Raw genomic sequence first — 20,264 nt, 5'->3', positions numbered from 1 at the left:
GCATAACTGACTTAAAAACACAGTCAGTGGTCCAAGGGCGCCCCCTAGATCTCCCTGTCTTTATGAAATACATATTTAAATCTGATAGCCAATAGAGACAGGTATAGAAATAAACTAAATTTGGAACCTGACCTTTATATTAATGTCTCACAAACTATTAATATGCTTTAAATAGAATAAATTATGTGCAAACCCATTGCTCTCACTAAACAAGAGAACAGAAAGATTTTAGTACAGCAATTGAATTAAGATATTTAAAATTATTATTTATTTCATCATTATCCTTTAAAACATGTATGTTTTATAGCATGCGTGAATATAATAGAATAGATAATAAGTACAGTTTATACATAATAACAATAATTATTATAATTATTTTGGATAAAGAGGGGAGATCAAACTGGCCTCTAGGATACAATGGAAAATTCCCGGTCGGAACACACAGTCCTTCCCGATCTGTCCCTGGGCCTAAATTATTAGTCTCACTTCTCACGCGCCCATTGGACTCCAGCCTTTCACAGCAATTTGTTGTTGCCCGAGCCTGTGTTTCTTCTGGCCTAGGGATGCTCCGTCAGTCTGGAATGTCCATTCCTCATTTAACTGAAGCCTCGATTATGTGCCTTTCCCAGTGTTCCTATTGCATCCCATCTGAGCAATACCCGAGGTGCTGCATTGTAACCATCTGCCTCCCCTACTGGATTTTAAACTAATTGAATTGAGGATATGGGCTTTGCATGGCTCAGTGTCATATACCCCTCTTCCCAACGTACTGTCTGGAACTTGGCCAACACTCAATAAGTGTTTATTGAATGGAAGGGTGGATGGATGAATGGATGGGTGTCATGTTCCCACATATCTAGGTTCTCTGATGAAGAGTATAAGCTCCTTGAAGGCAGTATTCTGAGTAACCCTTGTATCTCTCACAGCCTGAAGGATCATGCCTCTCATAGAGCTGGGCTTAGAAATATGCCTCCCTTTTAGGGAAAGAGTAGGTGAATGAATGATTCCATGTGAAAACTGCATCTCTGTATTCTCTGTTCCCAACAGGCTGTGAGATCATACAAAGTTATTCAAACAAAAAAGTTGATGTCAGTTGAGAAGATTAAAAATATTGAAATAAATTAGCTATTAGGAAGGAAGCCAAAGAGATTAGAAAGAATGCTTGTAGCTAAAGGGTGAGACGATTCTTGTCCCTGGTGAAGATTCTAGTGTCTGGGCCATGGTTTTGACTTATAAGTGAACAACTATACAGTTCCCTTTATCCACTGATGATGAAAAGAGTCGGGGCCATTTGGAAACATTTAACAAAGCAAGAGGAGAAATAGCATCAGCATTGGAGAGGAGCATTTCAGTGTCTGTAAGGCAGGTCATTGGGAGAGGTCACCTGTGCTGTCCACCAGCTATATCTTGTGCTGCAATATCCAAGCACATAGTAGGATTGCACTTTCCTGTATAGTCCATGTTACTTTGAACAGTAAAATGTGAGCAGTAGTGATTGGAGTCACTTCTGAGTAGAAACTTTAGAAGTCTGGTTAACCACACTCCTTTGTTTTTTATTCTGTGTCTACCATCAGTCAATGACCTTGGAGATGGAGCCTTCTTAACCAGGGTTCTTGAAAGAGGCAATGTATTGTGGTGTCCTGCTACTCCCCCAACCCTCCCATAGTGGACAGGAAATGAGCGCAAAAAATAAATCTTTGCTGTTTTAAAGCACTGAGATTTGGGAGATGTTTGTTACTTCAGCATAACCAGGACTATCCTGACTGTTACAATCACCAGTCTCACTCCATGTTCTTCTCATTACATGTGAGTCACTGGAGTGTATTGGTTAACATGGACTCTAGAGCCAGTTGACATGAGTTTATATCTTACTCTTCCATTATTAGCTGTAGGACCTCAAGTAAGTTACTTACCTTCTATCTATAAAATGGGAATAATAATAGCATTGTCATATTAGGCAAATAAGCATATGTGGAGAGTTGCAAATAATGTCTGGCACATACTGAGTACTACTTAGCTGCTTTCCATATATGAAGGAACTGCAGCCCAGGAAGGTACAGGATTTTATTGTGGTCACATAGGATTCTAGGACTAACCTGGGGCTGTTTTGTTTTAAACCTCACGCTCTTTGCAACGTGGTGTGTGATCCTTGGCATATAGCTTAAGGTGACCTTGAGTTTCAGTGGTTGTAAATAAAGCTCTAGCTGATTGCTTCACATACAGAGCCCCGGTGAGTCCCACAGGAGATAATGGATGTTAGAGTGCTTTGCTGACTAATTGTGAGGGACGAGTACACAGCACACCATGCCAGGGCCATTAGGTAATTAACATTACACAGGGAACACACTGGAACATCTCAATGAAAAGACACTTAGATTTTTTTTTCTTCTGCAAAAGAAAAATCATAAGAGACAAAATCTCTTTATGGCACCGTTTTCTTTTTGTTATGTCTGGGATTTGGCTTACATAAAAGATAGGAATGAAACTATGTAAAAGTAATGAATAATTCACAGATGCTGATCCTCTCTGGGAAGCCGACCTGGTGGTCACACAGAGCCACCGACACGCACCATGTGTTTCAGGCTCTCCAGGGGAGGACCTGGGAGCATCTTCAAGTGAGAGGGGAGCAAATTCTGCTGAGTTACAAATTGTGTTCCGTTCTTCCAGGGATGTCAGCTGTACCTCCTCAGCCACAAATAAAGGGAAAAGACTAGAGATCGCTGGCACTATAAACACCTGCACCCACTCTTTCTTCTCTGGGGCCTCTGAGCTTCTGGAGGACAGGGACTACCTTTCATTTCCACATGCCCAGCATGTAGCACAGTGCTTAGCACAGCGGCATCGCCAGTGCTCTAGTAGTCACTGAATTGATGGACGCGGCTCAAAGGCTCTCTAGCTTCACAGTCCTCTGTTGACCCAAGATGCGTCTAAGGCAGCCGTGGGCAAACTACAGCCCGCGGGCCGGATCTGGCCCGTTTGAAATGAATAAAACTAAAAATAAAAAGACCGTACCCTTTTATGTAATGATGTTTACTTTGAATTTATATTAGTTCACACAAACACTCCATCCATGCTTTTGTTCCGGCCCTCCGGTCCAGTTTAAGAACCCATTGTGGCCCTCGAGTCAAAAAGTTTGCCCACCCCTGGTCTAAGGGAACCACAGAGATGTCTCTGGATCTGCCATTTGGGGAGTGGGGGTGACCCTCCACATCTGACCCCTTCAAATAATGCACCTTTGCCTTCCCGGTTTTCGTGTTGCATTTCTAAGATTTCTTTTAAATAAGGAACTCACTTAATAATAATTATTATTTTTTTTGAAGCTCTATATCAAGCTGGGAACCAATCATGCAAAACTTAACCAGAAAAAGATTGAAGATCATATTCCTTTTCATTGAACTGTTAAAGAGGAATGCTTGGTATATGGTCAGAGATGAAGGACCTTATGCCCTGGCCGGTTTTGCTCAGTGGTAAGAGTGTCAGCCCGCCCAACCGAAGGGTCACGGGTTTGATTCCCTGACAAGGGCACGGACCTCGGTTGCAGGCTCAATCCCTGGTCTGGGTCAAGGTTCATGCAGGAGACAACCAATTGATGTGTCTCTCTCGCATCGAGGTCCCTCCTCCTCCTCCTCCTCCTCCTTCCCCTCCCCCCCTCCTTCCTTTCCTCCTCCTCCCCCCTCCTTCCCCTCCTCCTTCTCCTCCTCCTCTTCTCCCTCTTTCTGAAAATAAATAGAAACTGAGGTTTAAAAAAAAGATGAAGAACCTTAGAATTTTTGCTTTCAATTTAAGTGCTTTAAGTGGCTCTTTTTGGCTAATGAATCCGTCTACAGAAGGTGCTGGAGGAATGACAGGAGGAATAACCTAGTAGCCGCCCTTGGTCTGTGGATGAGACTCTCTCCACTGTGAAATGCCTGGATGAGCAGGGGAGACTTCAGCAGAGTCGCATGCGGGACTGTGGGGTGGAGAACACTCAGCTCCTCAGCTCTGGGGGTGCAGACAGGAGTTCCAAGCTGGACCTACCACTGGCTGGTGTGGGAGCTGGAGCAACTGCCATAGGCTTGCTCAGTGCAGAGCACTCACCGGCACCAAGGGGCCTGGGATCTGCATCAAAGCAGCCTGGTGTGCGGGTGGGATTCTCCACTCACTGGCTGTAGGCCCTGGGCAACTGCTCTATTAGTGTCCAAGTCCCAGTTTTCTCAGGGGTGATGGGAGCGAGCACCAGTCCTCCGCAGAGTTGTTAGCATGGTTTATAACATCATGTGGATAAAGCACTTCACCTGGTACTATTTGAACATAAGCATAGTGGCTACTACTGACTTTTGTTAGCAATACCAACGTATAATTACACAACAATTACACAGGTTGAAGCAGATCAAAAATTATGCATTTGATCACTTTACCCTTCTTGCTAAAACTGTGCTTGCATGTGTTCTAGTTACATCGCAATAGCTTCTACCAACCCATTTGATATACCAACTGTGCAGCTCCTAGATGTAAGTTGCTTCAAAAGGTTGAACTAGTTGATGATGTAGAAAGAACTGAGTGTTTGGTCCTCAGCTACCTGGGAGGAACAGTGCCCTTGACCTTTCTGGAGGGAGTTAGTGACGGAGGTGAACTAAGGAAGCTGGACAGAGAGGTTAAATCACCCGCTCAAGGTCAGTAAGGAAGGGCCCAAGGCCGAGTGCCCTTTAGACACTTTGCTGCCTGTATCCCTTCAGCTGTAGTCCCCTGTTTTGGGGGTGGACACAACATGGGAAGACTAATGTCGATACCTGTCCCAAAACAGCGTGGACCTAGTGAGGGAAAGCGAGAGGAAAGACCCAGCCACCCATTTCCCACCACAGAGTTTTAGGACCTTCTCTCTTTCTGTAAAAATAGATATTTTAAAAAGCTGAGGTTGCCCTAAACGATGTGTGTGTGTGTGTGTGTGTGTGTGTGTGTGTGTGTGTGTACTCTGCAATGCATACTTCGTTAAACGCACAAGCATTTTCTTATGCTGTTACTGGTAAATATTAATGTAAATCATGACGCTTACCCATTTTCCTATTTTGTAGTATGCCAAAATTAATCTCACCGTTTCCCTGCCTTTGGGCATTTATGGCGTTGCTTACAAGCTGTGCATCAGAAGTTATTTATCCTATCAGAGCATCAGTTCCTCCTCTGAAAATTGGGGGAAGTACGAGCAGTTTCCTCACAGGGTTCTGAATTAGGTGAGGCGAGTTAGGAAGATCATTTAGTACAGTGTCTGCCTGGTACAAGGTGAACATTTAATCGAAATTACTAGATATATTCAATCTTCACCATTGTAAATACTTTTGCAAAACAATAAATTACCCATTGACTCAAGATTGCTGTAATTGCTGAATTTTTAAGAGGAATGTGGTCTTGTGGATGCTGCAGTTAATAGCATTTCAGAAATGGTGAGAAAGGGGGCTTTAGGAGCAGAGGGAGAGAAGAAGAAGAGGAGGAAGAGGAGGAGGAGGAGGAGGAGGAGGAGGAGGAGGAGGAGGAGGAGGAGGAGGAGGAGGAGGAGGAGGAAAGGGATGGAAGAGAGCTGATGGAGAGAAGAAAAAGTGAAAAGGAAGAGTAATAAGAAAGAGGGCAAGAGAAAGGAAGGCATGCAGAGAGCCTGGGCATCCTTGCAAGTGAGGAAAGCAAAGTAACTCCTGTTTTTCATCCCTTGTCCTGCCATGTTGCTTGGGGGCCACCCTGCACAGGGATTAAGACCTTTGCTCCAAGTTACCAGCCAGGGACAAGCCAGTTCCTGCTTGGCCTTCCGGTGTCATCCTATGACATTTTAGTGGCTGCATTGAAAAGACCAGGCTCTGTGATTTTCATTAAGTTCACCAAGGAAGACTTCTGTAGATCATTCATAAAGATATTGCTTATAACGGAGCCCACCATAATGTGGTGTCTTCTCAGCCATCAAGCCTCACCGGAATAGACCAGGGCATGGGAAGAGGAGCCACCTGGAGCCATTATGTAAGCCGATTTTAATTAATTTTATGAACAGGTATGCATAAGACGACACTAAATGCTTCATTAGAAATAAAGTTACATGCCATTGCTTTTTTTGTCATTCATCTAGCTAATATGTTTCTAAAATCAAATGTTTTTTAATGGAATAAATTCAATCTGAGGCTTGACTAAGACTCATTATTTTGCTATTCTGACGTTTGCGGACTTTTCTCCACTTTCAGTATTGGTTCTGCTAATTTGTTAGGGATGTATGTGAGGTCTCCTAAGCTGATCCTTTGGGTCGAAATGATCCTTTGGGTATAAATGTCAGATTTCAGGCACCAGAAGCAATTACTGGTTCTCCATCCAAAGGACTACAGTAGCAACACCCCAGTAAAAGACAAAGACAGGGAAGTGGTCTCCCTCACGTTTGTGCTTCTGCTTGTCTTGACTCTCACTCACTTCTGAAACTTGTGATGTTTGAATTAGCACCAACGGCAGCTAAGTCCAGCCATCCTGATGTTGGCACCCTGTGCCCACTTGTCTGTGATTGACAGAATCTCTCTCACATATTTGGACTGATCTGTGAATAAGGGACCTGGGTCCCTTTGAGTTGGTTTGCTTTTGGGCAAGAATTATCATGTCACTTGAAGCAAAAAAACTACCGGAGCCCCTGGGATCCTGAGAGCCAAGATGTCGATGCCGCCTCATGTTCAAAGCACCAGCCTCTTATAGCCGTGCTGCATTGTGGGACTACTGTTGGGATGCTAACTCCGAGGAAAGGTCAGAAAGAGGGACAAGGACAGACCCTGACAGGGTGGGGACATACCTCCACAGGGATCCATCTGTGATGACAGTTACACAGGTGGCCATCTGGTCTGGGGAAACCAGTCAACAAATGGGTAATTGACATTGACATTGCATTACAACCCTTGCAGTATACTGCTCCACACGGTTCCAGACTCTTTTGGGCTGAATAAAAAGTTGCATCCCTTGTAAGTAACAGTTGGTTAAGATGGTTAATTATTTGATGGAGCGACATCATTGGGATTCTCTTCCACACACATTTGTGTGCAGATATTGTCTGCCAGGCATTCCCGAGAGGACAGGCCTGACAGCAGAGTGGAAACTCTAGAAGGCTGAGCCAGTGGCAACCAAGGCTCGCCCAAGCCCAGAGCTCTTGCTTTCCCGCTGCGCCGCGCCGTGTTGTTAACTGGGAGAATTAATGCTGGACCTCAGTCCCCTACAGTATAATCCGGGAGATGTTCGGGCATTAATAGACTCTGACTCACGCAGCTTGAAAAGTATCCCACCGAATCGTCTTATTCCAAAGGAGTAAAAGCAGCACTCTTTATTATGTATCAATGAGAGAAGCCCTGAGTCATTCCAACCTGCCCACATCTCATTTCTCACTCTGCCACTGCAGAACTTCAGAAAGGAGACCGTGAGTCAGAGAAAATGGCCAGGAGGGACAAGATCCTCTCCAGAAAGATAAGTGGCAATGCTCTAATTCTCTTAAAGAATTCTGATCATCATTGTTCATTTCTCCCGCAGTGCCATCTCTGCAGCATACCTATTGCTTAAGCTCAACATACAAAGTTCTATGGCAAGTTTGTGCATGAAGAGACAAAGAAGATGTGGATGATTAGATAAGGAAGGTCATAAAATAAATACATGATGAAATATTACTCAGCCTTAAAAAAGAAGGGAATCCTGTTACCGCGTCAACATGGATGAGCCTGGAAGGCATTGTACTAAGTGAAATAAGCCAGATAGAAACAACAACAACAACAACAAATACTGGATATGTGAATCTAAAAAAAAGTCGCACTCAAAGAAACAGAGTGCGCAGGTGGTTGCTGGGCACGAAGGTGGGGAAGGGAGGAGATGTTGGTCAAAGGTACAAAATTTTAGTTATAAAAATAAGTTCTGGGGATTAAATGTATGGCAGGGTGATTATACTTAATCATAGTGCAGTGTATACTGGTAATTTGCTAAGAGAGTAGATCTTAGCGTTCTCTTAAAAAAAGGAAGAGGAAAAGATAACCATGGGAAGTGATGGATATTAATTAGCTTGATTGCGCTAGTCATTTCACAATGTTATGCGTATATCAAATCATCACATTGTGCCCTTCGAATATGTGCAATTTTATTTGTCAGTTATACCTGAATACAAAATGAAAACTAAAATGAAGAAAGTTCAAAACAAACTCTGGGGAGTTCTGCTGTTGCATACCCATGAGGCCCACCCTGGGGTGGCCCTTTAATGATTTCCTTTTGGCCGTAGGATAATGTCCAGCCCCTTAATGGCCCAGGAGGCCTTGCAGCCCCTCGCTGCTCCGGCTGCAGTGCGCTGCCAACACCCGTTCCTCCCCAGGTCCCAGCTCCTGATCGCGGCACCTGCCAGTGCTGTCTTCCAGGCTCTCGTGCCCCCTCAGGATCTGGCTAATGTCTACTCACTTTTCAGGAAACAGCTCAGACGTTCTGCTCTGCAGAGCCTTCTCCAGCGCCCAGGATTGAATGAGCTGTTCCTTCTTTATTCCCCACAAGCATCCTGGGTTTGCTTCATCACAGAGCTTATTGTTCCATCTTGAAAGTGCCTATGTGCTCGTCCCTCCCACGGCTCCGTAGCCTCCCTGAAGGCGAGCGTTCCGCTCGTCTTGTTCCTCGCTGTATCCCCACGAGGACATTGGTAATTCAAAGTTGTTGCACAAACAATTGGAAGTGAGGTATAAATCGAACATCCTGAAACTACTAGGTTCATCTGGGAGAAGCAATGGATACGCAGTGCTCATGAAACAAATCAGGGCGTCACCTTTCAACATGCATGCGATCGACCGCAAAGGATAGATGGAGTGTTTGCCTCTCCCGTCATGCGCATCGAAAGCCTGGCATTATGAGGGAGACCCCGAGTTACCTGATGGTTTTGATCATGCTGAGGCCCATTTCCACGCAGCAGTGGGCGTGGTCCTGGCGGGGCTCCGGAAGTCCGGAGACGCAGTAGTAGCAGTCCCCCAGGATCTTGATGCGAAGACAGTGATGCTCCTGGAAGGAACAGATGGAGAGGCAAGGACTGAGTCCGCAGATGGGCCAGGGCTCCAGAGCGGCTTGGAGGAGGGAAGCAAGGTCAGGTGGTCTGCACCGGGGGTCAGGGACCCACCTTCGCATTGTACCTGCGTTATCTTCCTAGGGAATGAGGCGTTACCCTAAGTAGGGTTTGAAGGGCTCAGAGGTAGAGTGGAGATATGGAAAGACCCTGGATATTGACCTTGACAGATTCAGCACCGTATCTTAGCGCTGCCGGGCACTAGCTTTCTGATCTGAACACCCATCATGTGGACAGGCCTGGCAAAGAGCGGGCATTCAACCTGCGTGTTCCCCTGGGAATCCTATCCCCAGCACTGTCTTTCTTCTCTGGCCGAGCCTCTGAATTAATGGGCTTTAGCAGTCTTTAGCTCAACAACAAGCACTTAAAATCATCAATCGTTTATTAGGAGAGATTTCTACTATTTCAACTCTATGTTAAGTCTCTTCCCATGTAGGTTACTGGCACCTTAAGAACGGGCTAACTGTGTCTTAGAAGCGGGACACAGTTGTTTCGTGGCTTCACAATCTTGAACACATGATTTTTACAAAGTTTCAAAACATAACAAACCCCAAAGAAAAGGTGCAAACTTCGTACTGCGCAGAAACTGTCTGAAAGTTGCAGCATAGGGGCTGAGAGCATTGGCTGAGGAGTCACACTGCTCAGGGTCAGATCCCAGGCACCCTACGTCTTTCTTGTGTCTTTAGTTAAATTGCTTAACCTCTGAGCCTCAGTTGCCTAATCTGTAAAGTGGGAACAAGAATAGGACCCGTCTCATCATGCCTGTGAGGATTAACATGGAAAGACTGAGTGCAGGGCCCAGTGGAGGGGGCACTAGATTAATGTGGCCTGCCTCTGTGATGAGGACTTGGACCCCTGTGCCAGTCCTTCACCTCTCTGATCTGTGACCCAGGGCAGATGACTCTCCCTTCTGGTTTCCTTGGGTAGATGGGTGAGACTGAATGACCCTGAGATGCCTTCCAGACCTGAAGCCCCAGGAGCACGGGTCTGTGTGTTGTGGGTAAGAGGCCCTCCTTATGGGGTGGGGCCCAAGGGCAGGGGGAGGGGAGGTGCCAGCAGCACCATGGAGGCCCTTGTATAGCCAGGCTGTAAAGCACTGCGCTGGCCTCCTAACCTCAGCAGGAGTCAGGCCGTTATGTTTCGGTTACAAATGAATGCACTTAAAAGCCTGGGTGAAAGGATGTGTAGGGTGGACTGAGCCCCGCCCCCAGTGAAAAGCAAGCGTCAGACAAGCAAAGAGACTCGGAACGGGCTCTGGTGCTTCTAGTCTGAATCCGATCTCCAGGGCCAACCCTCCCAAATAGGCACAGATGCCACCCTCGGAACTCTGAGGGCACGCACAGCCTTCCCAGGGCTATTCTTAGGAGCCTGTGGTTCCTGGCTATTGGCTGCTTCAATGCTGCTAATTTTGCAAAAGAGCCACCGAAGAGGTCTGGTCAGTCAGCGGCGCCTAGGCCCTTCCTCTGCTTCCTCTGAGACCCCTACAGCTTCCGGGCCAAGATGGAGCCCTTCGCCCACTAGACCTGGCAGTTTCCAGATTAATGGAGTCGATGGGACAGTTACTAAAAAACCAGAGGGCCAGAGGGACAGCTGGAGGGCTCAATTTTTTATTTGACCAGGAAGTATGAAAAACCTATCAACAAACCAAAATAACAACCCAACCACCATCGACTACACCAGCACTTTATTTAAAAAAAAAAAGATATTCCTAGAATAAAGGAAAGTTATTTGCACTAAATTAAATTAACATTATAAAAGCTCACTATATTGCTGTATTTGTGTGTGTGTGTGTGTGTGTGTGTGTGTATCTGATTCCTGAACAATGTGAAACTTAGGGGCACTCACCACCCACACAGTCAAAAATCCACATAAACATTTGACTCCCCAAAACCTAACTACCTACAGCCATCCCTTGGTAACTGCAGGGCATTGGTTCCGGCACCCCCCGGAGAGACCAAAATGCTCAAGTCAGCCTTCCACATCCGCACTCTTTCATGCATATAATACGTGGAAGCCTGTCTTCTTCTTCTTCTTCTTTTTTTTTTTTTTAATTTATTGCTTAAAGTATTACAAAGGGTATTACATATGTGTCCATTTTATCCCCCCGCCCTAGACAGTCCCCTAGCCTCCCCTATCCCCCAATGTCTTATGTCCACTGGTTATGCTTATATGCATGCATACAAGTCCTTTAGTTGATCTCTTACCCCCCTACCTCCTGCCCCCCAACCCTCCTCGGCCTTCCCGCTGCAGTTTGACAATCTGTTTGAGGCAGCTCTGCCTCTGTATCTATTATTGTTCAAAAGTTTATAATGGTCTCTATTATCCATGAATGAGTGAGATCATGTGGTATTTTCCCTTCATTGACTAATACGTGGAAGCCTGTCTTCTTATCTGTCAATTTGCAGACATATTTTTCTGATCAATTTCTATGAGCTGTCAGGTGACTTGATAGTAATAGGCAAGCAACTTCCTCTTATCCGAAATTGCTTTGTAAAGTTCAGATTAAGGAAGCCAGGTAGCTTTGAAAAGAGATATTGAAGAGGAAAAATAAAGTAGGGCGAGGGTCTTCTTGCAGAGTTTCTTGAGTTAGTCTTTATGTAATCCTTTTCCTCCCATCTCGATGGCTTTGATATAAATATCTTGGGAAATCCCGAGGATGTGTGAAACCATTTGTGTAGATAAATCTTAGATCTGTACACCCAGTTATCAAAGACGGTTCCGTGGTTGGGCAGGGCGAGGGCGACAGGGATGTGTGCTTCCTGTGTTGTCTATATCTTTGGCGTTTAAATTTTATATAAGGAGCAGCATTGCTTTTGTAATCAGAGAAAAAAATCAATAAAAAATAAAAAGAGAGAAGATTCTTGGAACAAAAACATCGGTGCAGTTCATGCACTTAAAATAGCTGTGTTAGAGAACATGACGTTGTCTCGTTGTGATTACAGAAACAACAGAAGACTGTACTGTCCACGAGCAGTGAGACTGGTAAGCCCCCGCCCAGCCCCTGGCGCTCAGGCCCACCGCCCCTGGGGACCTGGTCTCAGTCCCCTCCGAGGCTGCTGGTTTTCACAGGTACATTTCCATGGTTGCGTATGACTAGTTTTCATGCTCTTAGCCAGGGGCGGGCAAGCTTTCTGACTCGAGGGCCACAATGGGTTCTTAAACTGGACCGGAGGCCGGAACAAAAGCATGGATGGAGTGTGTGTGTGAACTAATATAAATTCAAAGTAAACATCATTCCATAAAAGGGTACGGTCTTTTTTTTTTTTTTAAGTTTTATTCATTTCAAACGGGCCAGATCCGGCCCGCGGGCCGTAGTTTGCCCACGGCTGCTCTTAGCCATAGATTTATCAATCCATGTCCATAGATCTGAGACATGCTTTTTTTCATGCAGCAAATACCTTGAAATTCTTTCGATGTTAGTACAGAAGCAGCTCTCTCCTTGATTTTAATCTGTTGATTAGCTTTCCATTGGGTTCGATTTGTTCTTTATAATAGCAGTTTCGGTGCTTCCAGTTTTGTCAGTCATTTTAAGAAAGGTTTAAGCTGTATTGAGGTCAATCATGTTAACAAATCAGTATGTTTTTCGCTTTACAATTTTAAAGACTTCCTAATGATACACATATTCTTCATTCCTAATTTGGATGGGGAGGGGCAGGTAGGAATTACTTTATTTTACAAAAAGATCAAAGAGCAAAAGTGACAGAGACCAAACCCCCTAAAATGGGAGTTTGCCAAAGGGTCAAGGGTCACAGTGCTCTGTTCTGAGCAGCCCTAACCACGGGGAAACTGAGCAACTGGATCACGCTAAGAGGATCTCTAACAGGTGGCTGTGAGGTTTCCCCTGTATTTTAATAACGCAGTGAGTAAACAGGTGCAGTGTGTGCCATTTGCATGGGAGGTGGGTTCTCTCTGATGTGCAACATAAGGGAAATCTAAAGCAAAGACTCGTGGCCAGGAGAGAAAGGTCATTACAAAGGCAGAGGATTTTGGTGCTAAAGGATGCTCAAGGGGCAAGTTGTGGGGTAAATGCATTTACGGTGGGGTTTCTCCTTCCCGAGTGGACTTGTTTTCCCTGGCAGAGACTATTCAACTTTCCCACCGAGGTCTCCTAGGGCAGCAGGTACTGATGCACCCGGGGCGGGGGGACTTGGCGTTGCCGAGCGCTAACGGCACGGAGTCCTTATTTGGAGCAGCCTGTGTGTGAAGCATCTCACAGTGTTGTGTCATTTATCCTTCATCACACCTTTGATAGGAAACTGAGATGCAGAGAGGGGAATTGCACAAGGAATATTCAAGTCTGGCCTCACTCGAACCCTTCAAGCCATCCTGCAGAGGCAGCAACCCATCTCTGAGGTCTCCCGTTCCACCCCCTAAAATGCCTGATCCTTTAGTAAAGTAAGGTAGTTCCTATCTGCCCCTCCCCATCCAAATTAGTCATGAAGAATATGTGTATTATCATGGAGGCACCTGGCCTTGGTCTGGATCCCAGATGCACCACCTACCGGTGCTTCTGGGCAGATTATTTGACTTCTTTGAGCCTCAGTCACTTGTTCTGTAAAATGGGAATAATAAAGACACTGCCTTGTAGATTTGTTGTGAGAACTAAGTTAGGCAAGCCAGGGAAAACACTCATCACAATGCATTAAAAAGGGCATTTTATTCATATTTAATAATCTTATCAAATTAATAATAACTTTACTCCATCACCTATCTGTGCTTAATTTGATAGGTATTTTCCCTTTAAAACCTTCCAATAAGAGTAATACCCCAGAAGGTGGACTACAGAATCTTGTGCCCAGTGGGGATCACTGGCCGTGTACCTTCCTTTGCTCCTCTCCCCCACCGTGTGGACAGGAGCCAGGCGAAAAGCCCAGGCACCGAGACAAACTCCACCTTCCCTCAGACGTCACGCCAGGCCCTCAGGCTCGCCTCTCATTGCCCTCGCCCTCCACGCTCTGACAATCTTGAGCTCCTTCTAGCTCCCACGCCAGTAGCACAGTGTTGCATTTTCACACTCCCCTGCCTTTGCCCCATGGCTCAGCCTAGAAGGCACCTCCTCCTCTCATCTGATGCCAGCAAAGCTCTTCCTCTTTCTCAGGCCCCAGTGTGCAGAGGCCCTCTTCTCTGTGTGCTGCCGGATCACCAACACCATCACCCCCAGACCTGCCCAGCATCTGGCTGGGCTTCCCTTCGTCCCCCACCCTGTGCCTGTCATTGCTCGCACCGCACTGTCCTGCAGTCATGACGGGCTGGTCGTCTCCCTTACCAGACTCAGAGCTCCCTGAGGGCAGGGACTGGCGTTGCCTTCCCAGAGTCCTGCATGTTCCCTGGCATGTGGTACGTTGTCAATAAATGTTGGTTGAACAACTTGCATTAACTGTTACTCAACCCGTTCCCTGAGTCAGCGGCGTCTGTGGCGACACTAAAAATTAACCTTGGTCACATTTGTCAGTCCTCGCGGGAGAGTCATGTCTATCCATCTTAGCGTCTCTGAGCAGAAATATTCACAACCATAATATGAAGTAGAATGATTTATGCGTAACACACCAGCCCCCACTGATGCAACAATCAAAAGGTGGTATATATTCTTCCCCACCTCCCAGTTCCCAGCCCTTCAGTAAACCCAGCTCTTGTATTAGGAGAGACCTCAGTCCCCACCTCCTCCGCTGCCCAGTTAGTGCCCTAGTTAGCATTGTCCGGGAGCTGCAGGCTCCTCTGCGGGTTGTTGGCGGGTCCCCGCCTGTCTGTGTAGCGCACCTCACCCCTTCCCTCCGGCAATGCTGAATCTCTTCTGGTTTCTGAGTAGCTGGCATCTTTATTTTTATTCTCCCGGCTGACATTCCCTATCTTCTTTACCTCGCTAATTGATATATAACTTAAATAAGTAACAGTCACCCTTTCCCTAAGTGTGAAGAGCCCTGCTCATATATAGAGCACCCACATCACCCCCAAATCACCGCACCCCATGCTGCCCTGCAGTCAGTCCACACCCTCCACTTGGCAACCACTCAGCTCGTCTCTGTCCCTGTAATTTTGACTTTTCGAGAATGGCTTATGTGAGGAATCATAAAATGTTTAGCCTTTTGCGTCTGGCTTCTTTTTTTTCCTTTATTTTATTTTTTATTGAATTTATTGGGGTGATCTCGTTCATAAAATGATATAGATTTCAGGGGTACGTCATCTGTATCTTGGGTTGGCTTCTTTCGCTTGGCATATTGTGTTGGAGACTCAGTGATGGTCTGGCAGGTATCAGAGGCTTGCTCCGTTTCGTTGCTGAATCGTGATCTATGTTGTTCTCTAATTTTTAAGACTCAGCCTAAGTGCCACTTTCTCCTGGAAATCTCTGACCAAGGGTTCTGTGTCACCTTTGCAGTCCCGGGTCACCCAGATGTACCTTTGCACACATCACATCGTGCACTGCTTTCCTCTTTATGTAGCCCCAGCTGGACTTAGCTCTGGGAAGGGAAGGCGTGTGCTTTAGTCATTCCCATACTCCCAGCACAGAGCCCCACGCACCACCCCTAGAGGTGCTCAGATTCCAGTATGAATGGCTCTCTGTTGGGGCGAGGCAGCCAAAACAGGACATTTTCAGTGCCCGGAGAATGCACTCCCCTCAATGTGGTTTCATGGAACTCCCACCAGCCTGTGAAGCTGGCTGTGATGCACACCCTTTACCAAGAAGGACGAAGTAACTCACCCTCCATCACTCAAGTGGCTTTAGGACCAGGAATCTGTGTTTCGATGGCAAATGGTCATCTCTTTTAACCTGTTTTCTATTTGAGCTCTGATCAGCTAACTGAAAATAAAGGTGGTGTCTCTTTGGCTAACACAGCAAAGCTCTTAAGTAAGGTCAAACACAGTGGGGCCCAGTGGACCACTGTTTCTTGAGAACCGGCGAATTCAGTCCCCATGGCCGGGTCGGCTGGGGAACGGCAGGCAGCCACCTCCGCACGAACCAGGGCAGCTGGGTGGCACCTGGCCACTCCGGCGGACATGATGCTGGGGTGGAAGCGGTTCAAAAGGACTCGGTTTAATTGTCACTCAACCAGCTGTCTCTCCACTGGGAAGATTCATCTGTCAAACCTCCCATCCGAGACCTGTCAGTAACTAACACTAATCCCCAGAATGTGTGAGGATCAGGGGGCCACGCCCAGGGACAGGATGCAGAACAGTAATGACATTGGCAGCGAAGGCTGAGTCCTCCCCTCATTCACATGCAGTCCCCACTCCCGCCAAAGACAAGCAGGGAATGAAATTCAACTCACGTGGGCCAGTCGATCGAATCGGGCAAAGAGCTCGTTGAGCATCCTGACCAGCTCCTGAGCGGACAAGGTCGTGGAGAGGTTGGTAAATCCTTTAACATCTGCAAAAAGAATACTAGACAACAGGGAAGGGGTGGGGTGGGGAGAAAGCGCATTAAGGTTTTAAATCATCCGGGACATACACCAACATCGGCAGAGAAGTCAGCCGTGGTCTGGGATGTTCGCTCTCCCTGCCGTATTTAGCAGACATCCCGGCTGAGACAGTGCACCCAGGGGTTCAGGAAGGACAAGGGGGCACCTGCATCTGTGCAGTGCACCTGCTCCCCACCATAGCTTTCTTTCCCGTTGCTGCTTGTTAAAATCCTGCTTGTCCTTCATGATTCCATCATATGTTAAGACTCATGACCTGTCTTCTGAGTTGAATCAACAGACATGGTCAGCGTCAGGACCTCCTTCCTCAGACTGTGGTCCCGGCCACCACCCAGACCCGCTGGGTCACACTCGGACAAAACCAGGGCCTCAGGTGATTCTTGTGCGCGTGCGCGCGGTCAAGTCCGAGAAGCACTGGCTTGAGGCACACGCGTGCACTAAGAGTGAGTTGAAGGAAAGACCAGAAGCAGAAGCCGGGCCCTGGCTCTCACTGCCTTGCTCATTCTGCTGCCCCCACGTGCTGGGCTCAAGGCAGGGCCTTTTGTTTCTAAGTGTAAATTTGTAACCTTCCAAGATATTCATCTTGGAATATACTGACAGGACCGTATTAATTTCCAACTCTAATTTGGTTATATAAGTTGTTTATTTGGCTAAAAATAAGTGATGTTACCTAACAGTCGCTCTGCAAATAGAGTCTTCAAAGAGGCTTTAGCAGAAGCCACTAGAATCATTAGGAACACTGTGTAGATTCGTCTCCCTAGCTGTGTGTTCCAGGGAAACGCATCTAATCCCTCGAGCTTCCACTTTCTCGACAATAGTGCAATGATTAAAGCTACTCTGCTGTCAGAAGAAGCCGATAAATCACGCCACGGTCCTCAGTAAGTAGAGGACACATAACAGCTGTGGGAAGTTTGGGGACCAGCGAGGGATTAATAGGTTGCCACACAGACAGGCCTCGAGAGGCACCCAGTTTTCTGGGCTCATTCAATTTCATTTCGCTTGTCCATGGGACTCTAGTCTGCAGGGCGAATGTGGCGAGTGCGCACGCTGGCAGGCCTGGCGGGAAATAAACAGCCCAAAGCGGGTGGACTGAGAATGTGCAAACCACGTGGCAGGGGCTGGGGTGGAGGAAAGGGGGGAGAGAGGCCTGGCAGAGAAGCTACTGTCCAGCAAATCCACGCCGCCCTGCCCTAGCAAAGACCGCCGAGTCAGGGACTCTGTGCCACTCGGGTAGCTGGGTGGAGCCATGCCATCAGGGCTCATCAGTGGCATCTGAGCAGAAGTGATCCTTGCCATTTCTCCGCCAAGGTGGTCAAGAAACAGGTGGGCCTTTTCTGCTCTTTTCCCTCCAAGAGCTAAATGCCAGGGGTTGGCACAGCTGTAACATGCAGGGGCCTCTGTGCCTGAATCAGCCACCCACCAGGAATATTAGCCGTGGACAGTTGAGACTCATCACTCACATCCACTGACTATATGGAGTTTCAATGATCAAAACTGGGAGGTTCTGTGTTAGAGTGCACAGCAGGGCCTAACTAATACGGGAAGTGTCTTACATGTACCGGGCGGGGAAGTGGGCGGGGGAGGACACAGGAAGGGGATAGAATTGGGCAGATGAGGCTGGAAGCCGAAAAGGCTTCCTGTACAAAGCCCAGTGCCGGGATCTCGTTGTAGACATCTCAGCTGTGTATGGACGAAATCAACTGGAGTCTAAATGCTTGGACCCTTTCAGACAGCTCATGCTTTGGCTTAGGAAGCAAACCCAGAGAGACGAAAGGATGCAGCCAATGTCTTGTAGGGGCCGTGGCTCACAGGCAGTCTTCCTGATGAGAGCCTGGTCCGCAGGCTCCCCGTCCCCTGGGCCCACGGATGTCCCCAGGCGTGGTGTGGTGCCTCCTGTGTACCCTGCTGATGGGAGGCGATGAACCGGGTGGGTGGCCATGAAGAGAGGGACAGATTTAGAAATGATTTCAGAGATGCTCCCTACTCCACAGCGGGTGCGCTCCGGGGGCTGGGAACGGGCGGAGCAGCCGGTCTGACTTTGCTCTCAGATACAGGCCAAGGACGGCCCTCCTCCGCCTTCTCCATCTCTGGTCTTATTTTAGCACCCGCAGCCTTGCCGTGGGCTGCACAGGCCCACCACCCCCGGATGAGTTCATCTGCCCAGGACCCGTGGGAGCTGCCTCAGGGAAGTGCTGGGAGAGGCCCTGTGCGCAGTGGGGTCTCTAGATTCTTCTCCCCTTACAAAGGGATCCTTTGCCGCGAGCCCAGGCCACTGAGAAATGTGGGCAGTAAACTCAATTTTGATGGAGTGTGTTGTGAACTCAGGAAAGGGTCTCGGAGCATCAGACCTCAGTTCAGTGGTTTGAAATAAATGGGTGGATGGAGGGGGTGGAAATAACTTCCGTTATTCTGGACAGAGGCAGCACTGAAATTGACTAGTGCAGAGAGAAAGCCAAAGGTGCTGTTTCTTGAACTTGAGGGTCCCCAGCCTGTGGGTATGGGTGAGCTGGCTTGTGTATTTTCACCATTTTTTTCCTTAAGGTTAGTTTCCCCCCATCTTTTTCTCCATGGTGACAGGCACTCTCATAATTTGTCATATGTTGATATTTTCCCTCTTTTATATTAATAGATAATGCACATCTTTTCTATCCAGGTCTAGGCATAACTATAGACCCTCGGTCTTGTGTGCCCCCTCTGCCTGGCTTCCTGTCCTCTTCACTTGGCTGACTCAGTTTTAACTGAGGCAAATAAGAACCATCTCTTTTGAAAGGGTTCTCTACCCACCGGCACCCTCCACCTCTCGCCGCCCCCTCTCCCCCCACAGGGCTTCCTCGCCTCATGCTTCCTTGGCACCCTTTGCTTACTGTAATAATAGAGCCCACACTGTATTGTAATTATAGGTACTGCCCGGAACCTGTTGTTCTAGAATTGGTAATGACGAGTCCCATGATCTGTGGACCGATTCCCAGATCTGGGGTGTGTGTACCTCTCACCAACGCTGCCGTATGATGAGGGACCCTTTATAGACTCAAGCGTCTAAGGCAGGGTTGCTCCACTCTTGAATGTGACCCAGGGGACCACCTCTACAGGCTCTCCCGCCACAGGGAGGTGTGAGAATCACGCCCTCTGCTGGCCTTGCTTCGAAATGAGTGTAGGGCAGCCAGAGGTGCTGGTATGTGGGAAATGTTCTTCCTCCTCCCCCACAAAGGTGGGAAGCAAGGAACTGAGAAGGCAGACTGGCATTTTCAGAGCCATGTGTGAACTTCCCCCTACGTCTGGGAAATTTCCGCCCTATGGCATTTGGTGGGAAGGCAATGCAGTTCTGCTGTCCAAGTTGAACATGCCAGCCATTTGCTTCCCAGTCTCTTCTTGCCAGTGACGGGGCTCTGCCAGTGGGCCACACCAGCCCCAGGTTTTAACTTGACCTGCAAAGAGGCAGGCCGGGGGAGGGTAAGGAGTGGGCAAAGGCAGCCATATCCAGATCCTGGGGCACTGAGGCACTGCAGAGGTGACAGCTGTATGAGGACAGGGAATGAACTCTTCGGAAACAGTGGAAGCGGGTCCTCACTGGCCTTGTGCTCCGCCATGCTTCTGGCTTTATTCCAGATTGTTCCTGAGACCACCCCTCTGCCCCTCCCCAACTTTTCTGGAGCCGCCATGTAGCCATTCAGAAACTTCTTTTAAATCAGCCAAGGTTGGGTTCTTTTTTGTTTGCCACTAGAAACCACGTCTGAATCAATGCACAATATGCCCAGTGCTCTACTGCATGCTCATCCCTGTCCTGTGCTTTC

General features: G+C 47.6%; 1 protein-coding gene across 3 annotated transcripts in view; it reads right to left on the bottom strand.

Annotated features, from left to right (window-relative positions):
• The window catches only part of ADCY8 (adenylate cyclase 8), a 137,165-nt gene that overhangs the window by 67,188 nt on the left and 49,713 nt on the right, over positions 1-20,264 (bottom strand). For all 3 annotated transcript variants that reach the window (XM_036338035.1, XM_036338036.1, XM_036338034.1), the window contains exons 4-5: positions 16,327-16,438; positions 8,873-9,000 (exon numbers count right to left, since the gene is read on the bottom strand). In XM_036338035.1, the coding sequence (XP_036193928.1) occupies positions 8,873-9,000; positions 16,327-16,438 (240 nt within the window). The remainder of the gene's footprint in view (positions 1-8,872; positions 9,001-16,326; positions 16,439-20,264) is intronic.

The sequence above is a fragment of the Myotis myotis genome, unplaced genomic scaffold (genome assembly GCF_014108235.1).
Source record: "Myotis myotis isolate mMyoMyo1 unplaced genomic scaffold, mMyoMyo1.p scaffold_m19_p_16, whole genome shotgun sequence".
Classification (NCBI taxonomy): Eukaryota; Metazoa; Chordata; class Mammalia; order Chiroptera; family Vespertilionidae; genus Myotis; species Myotis myotis.
This window is presented reverse-complemented; position numbering and strand designations above follow the sequence as displayed.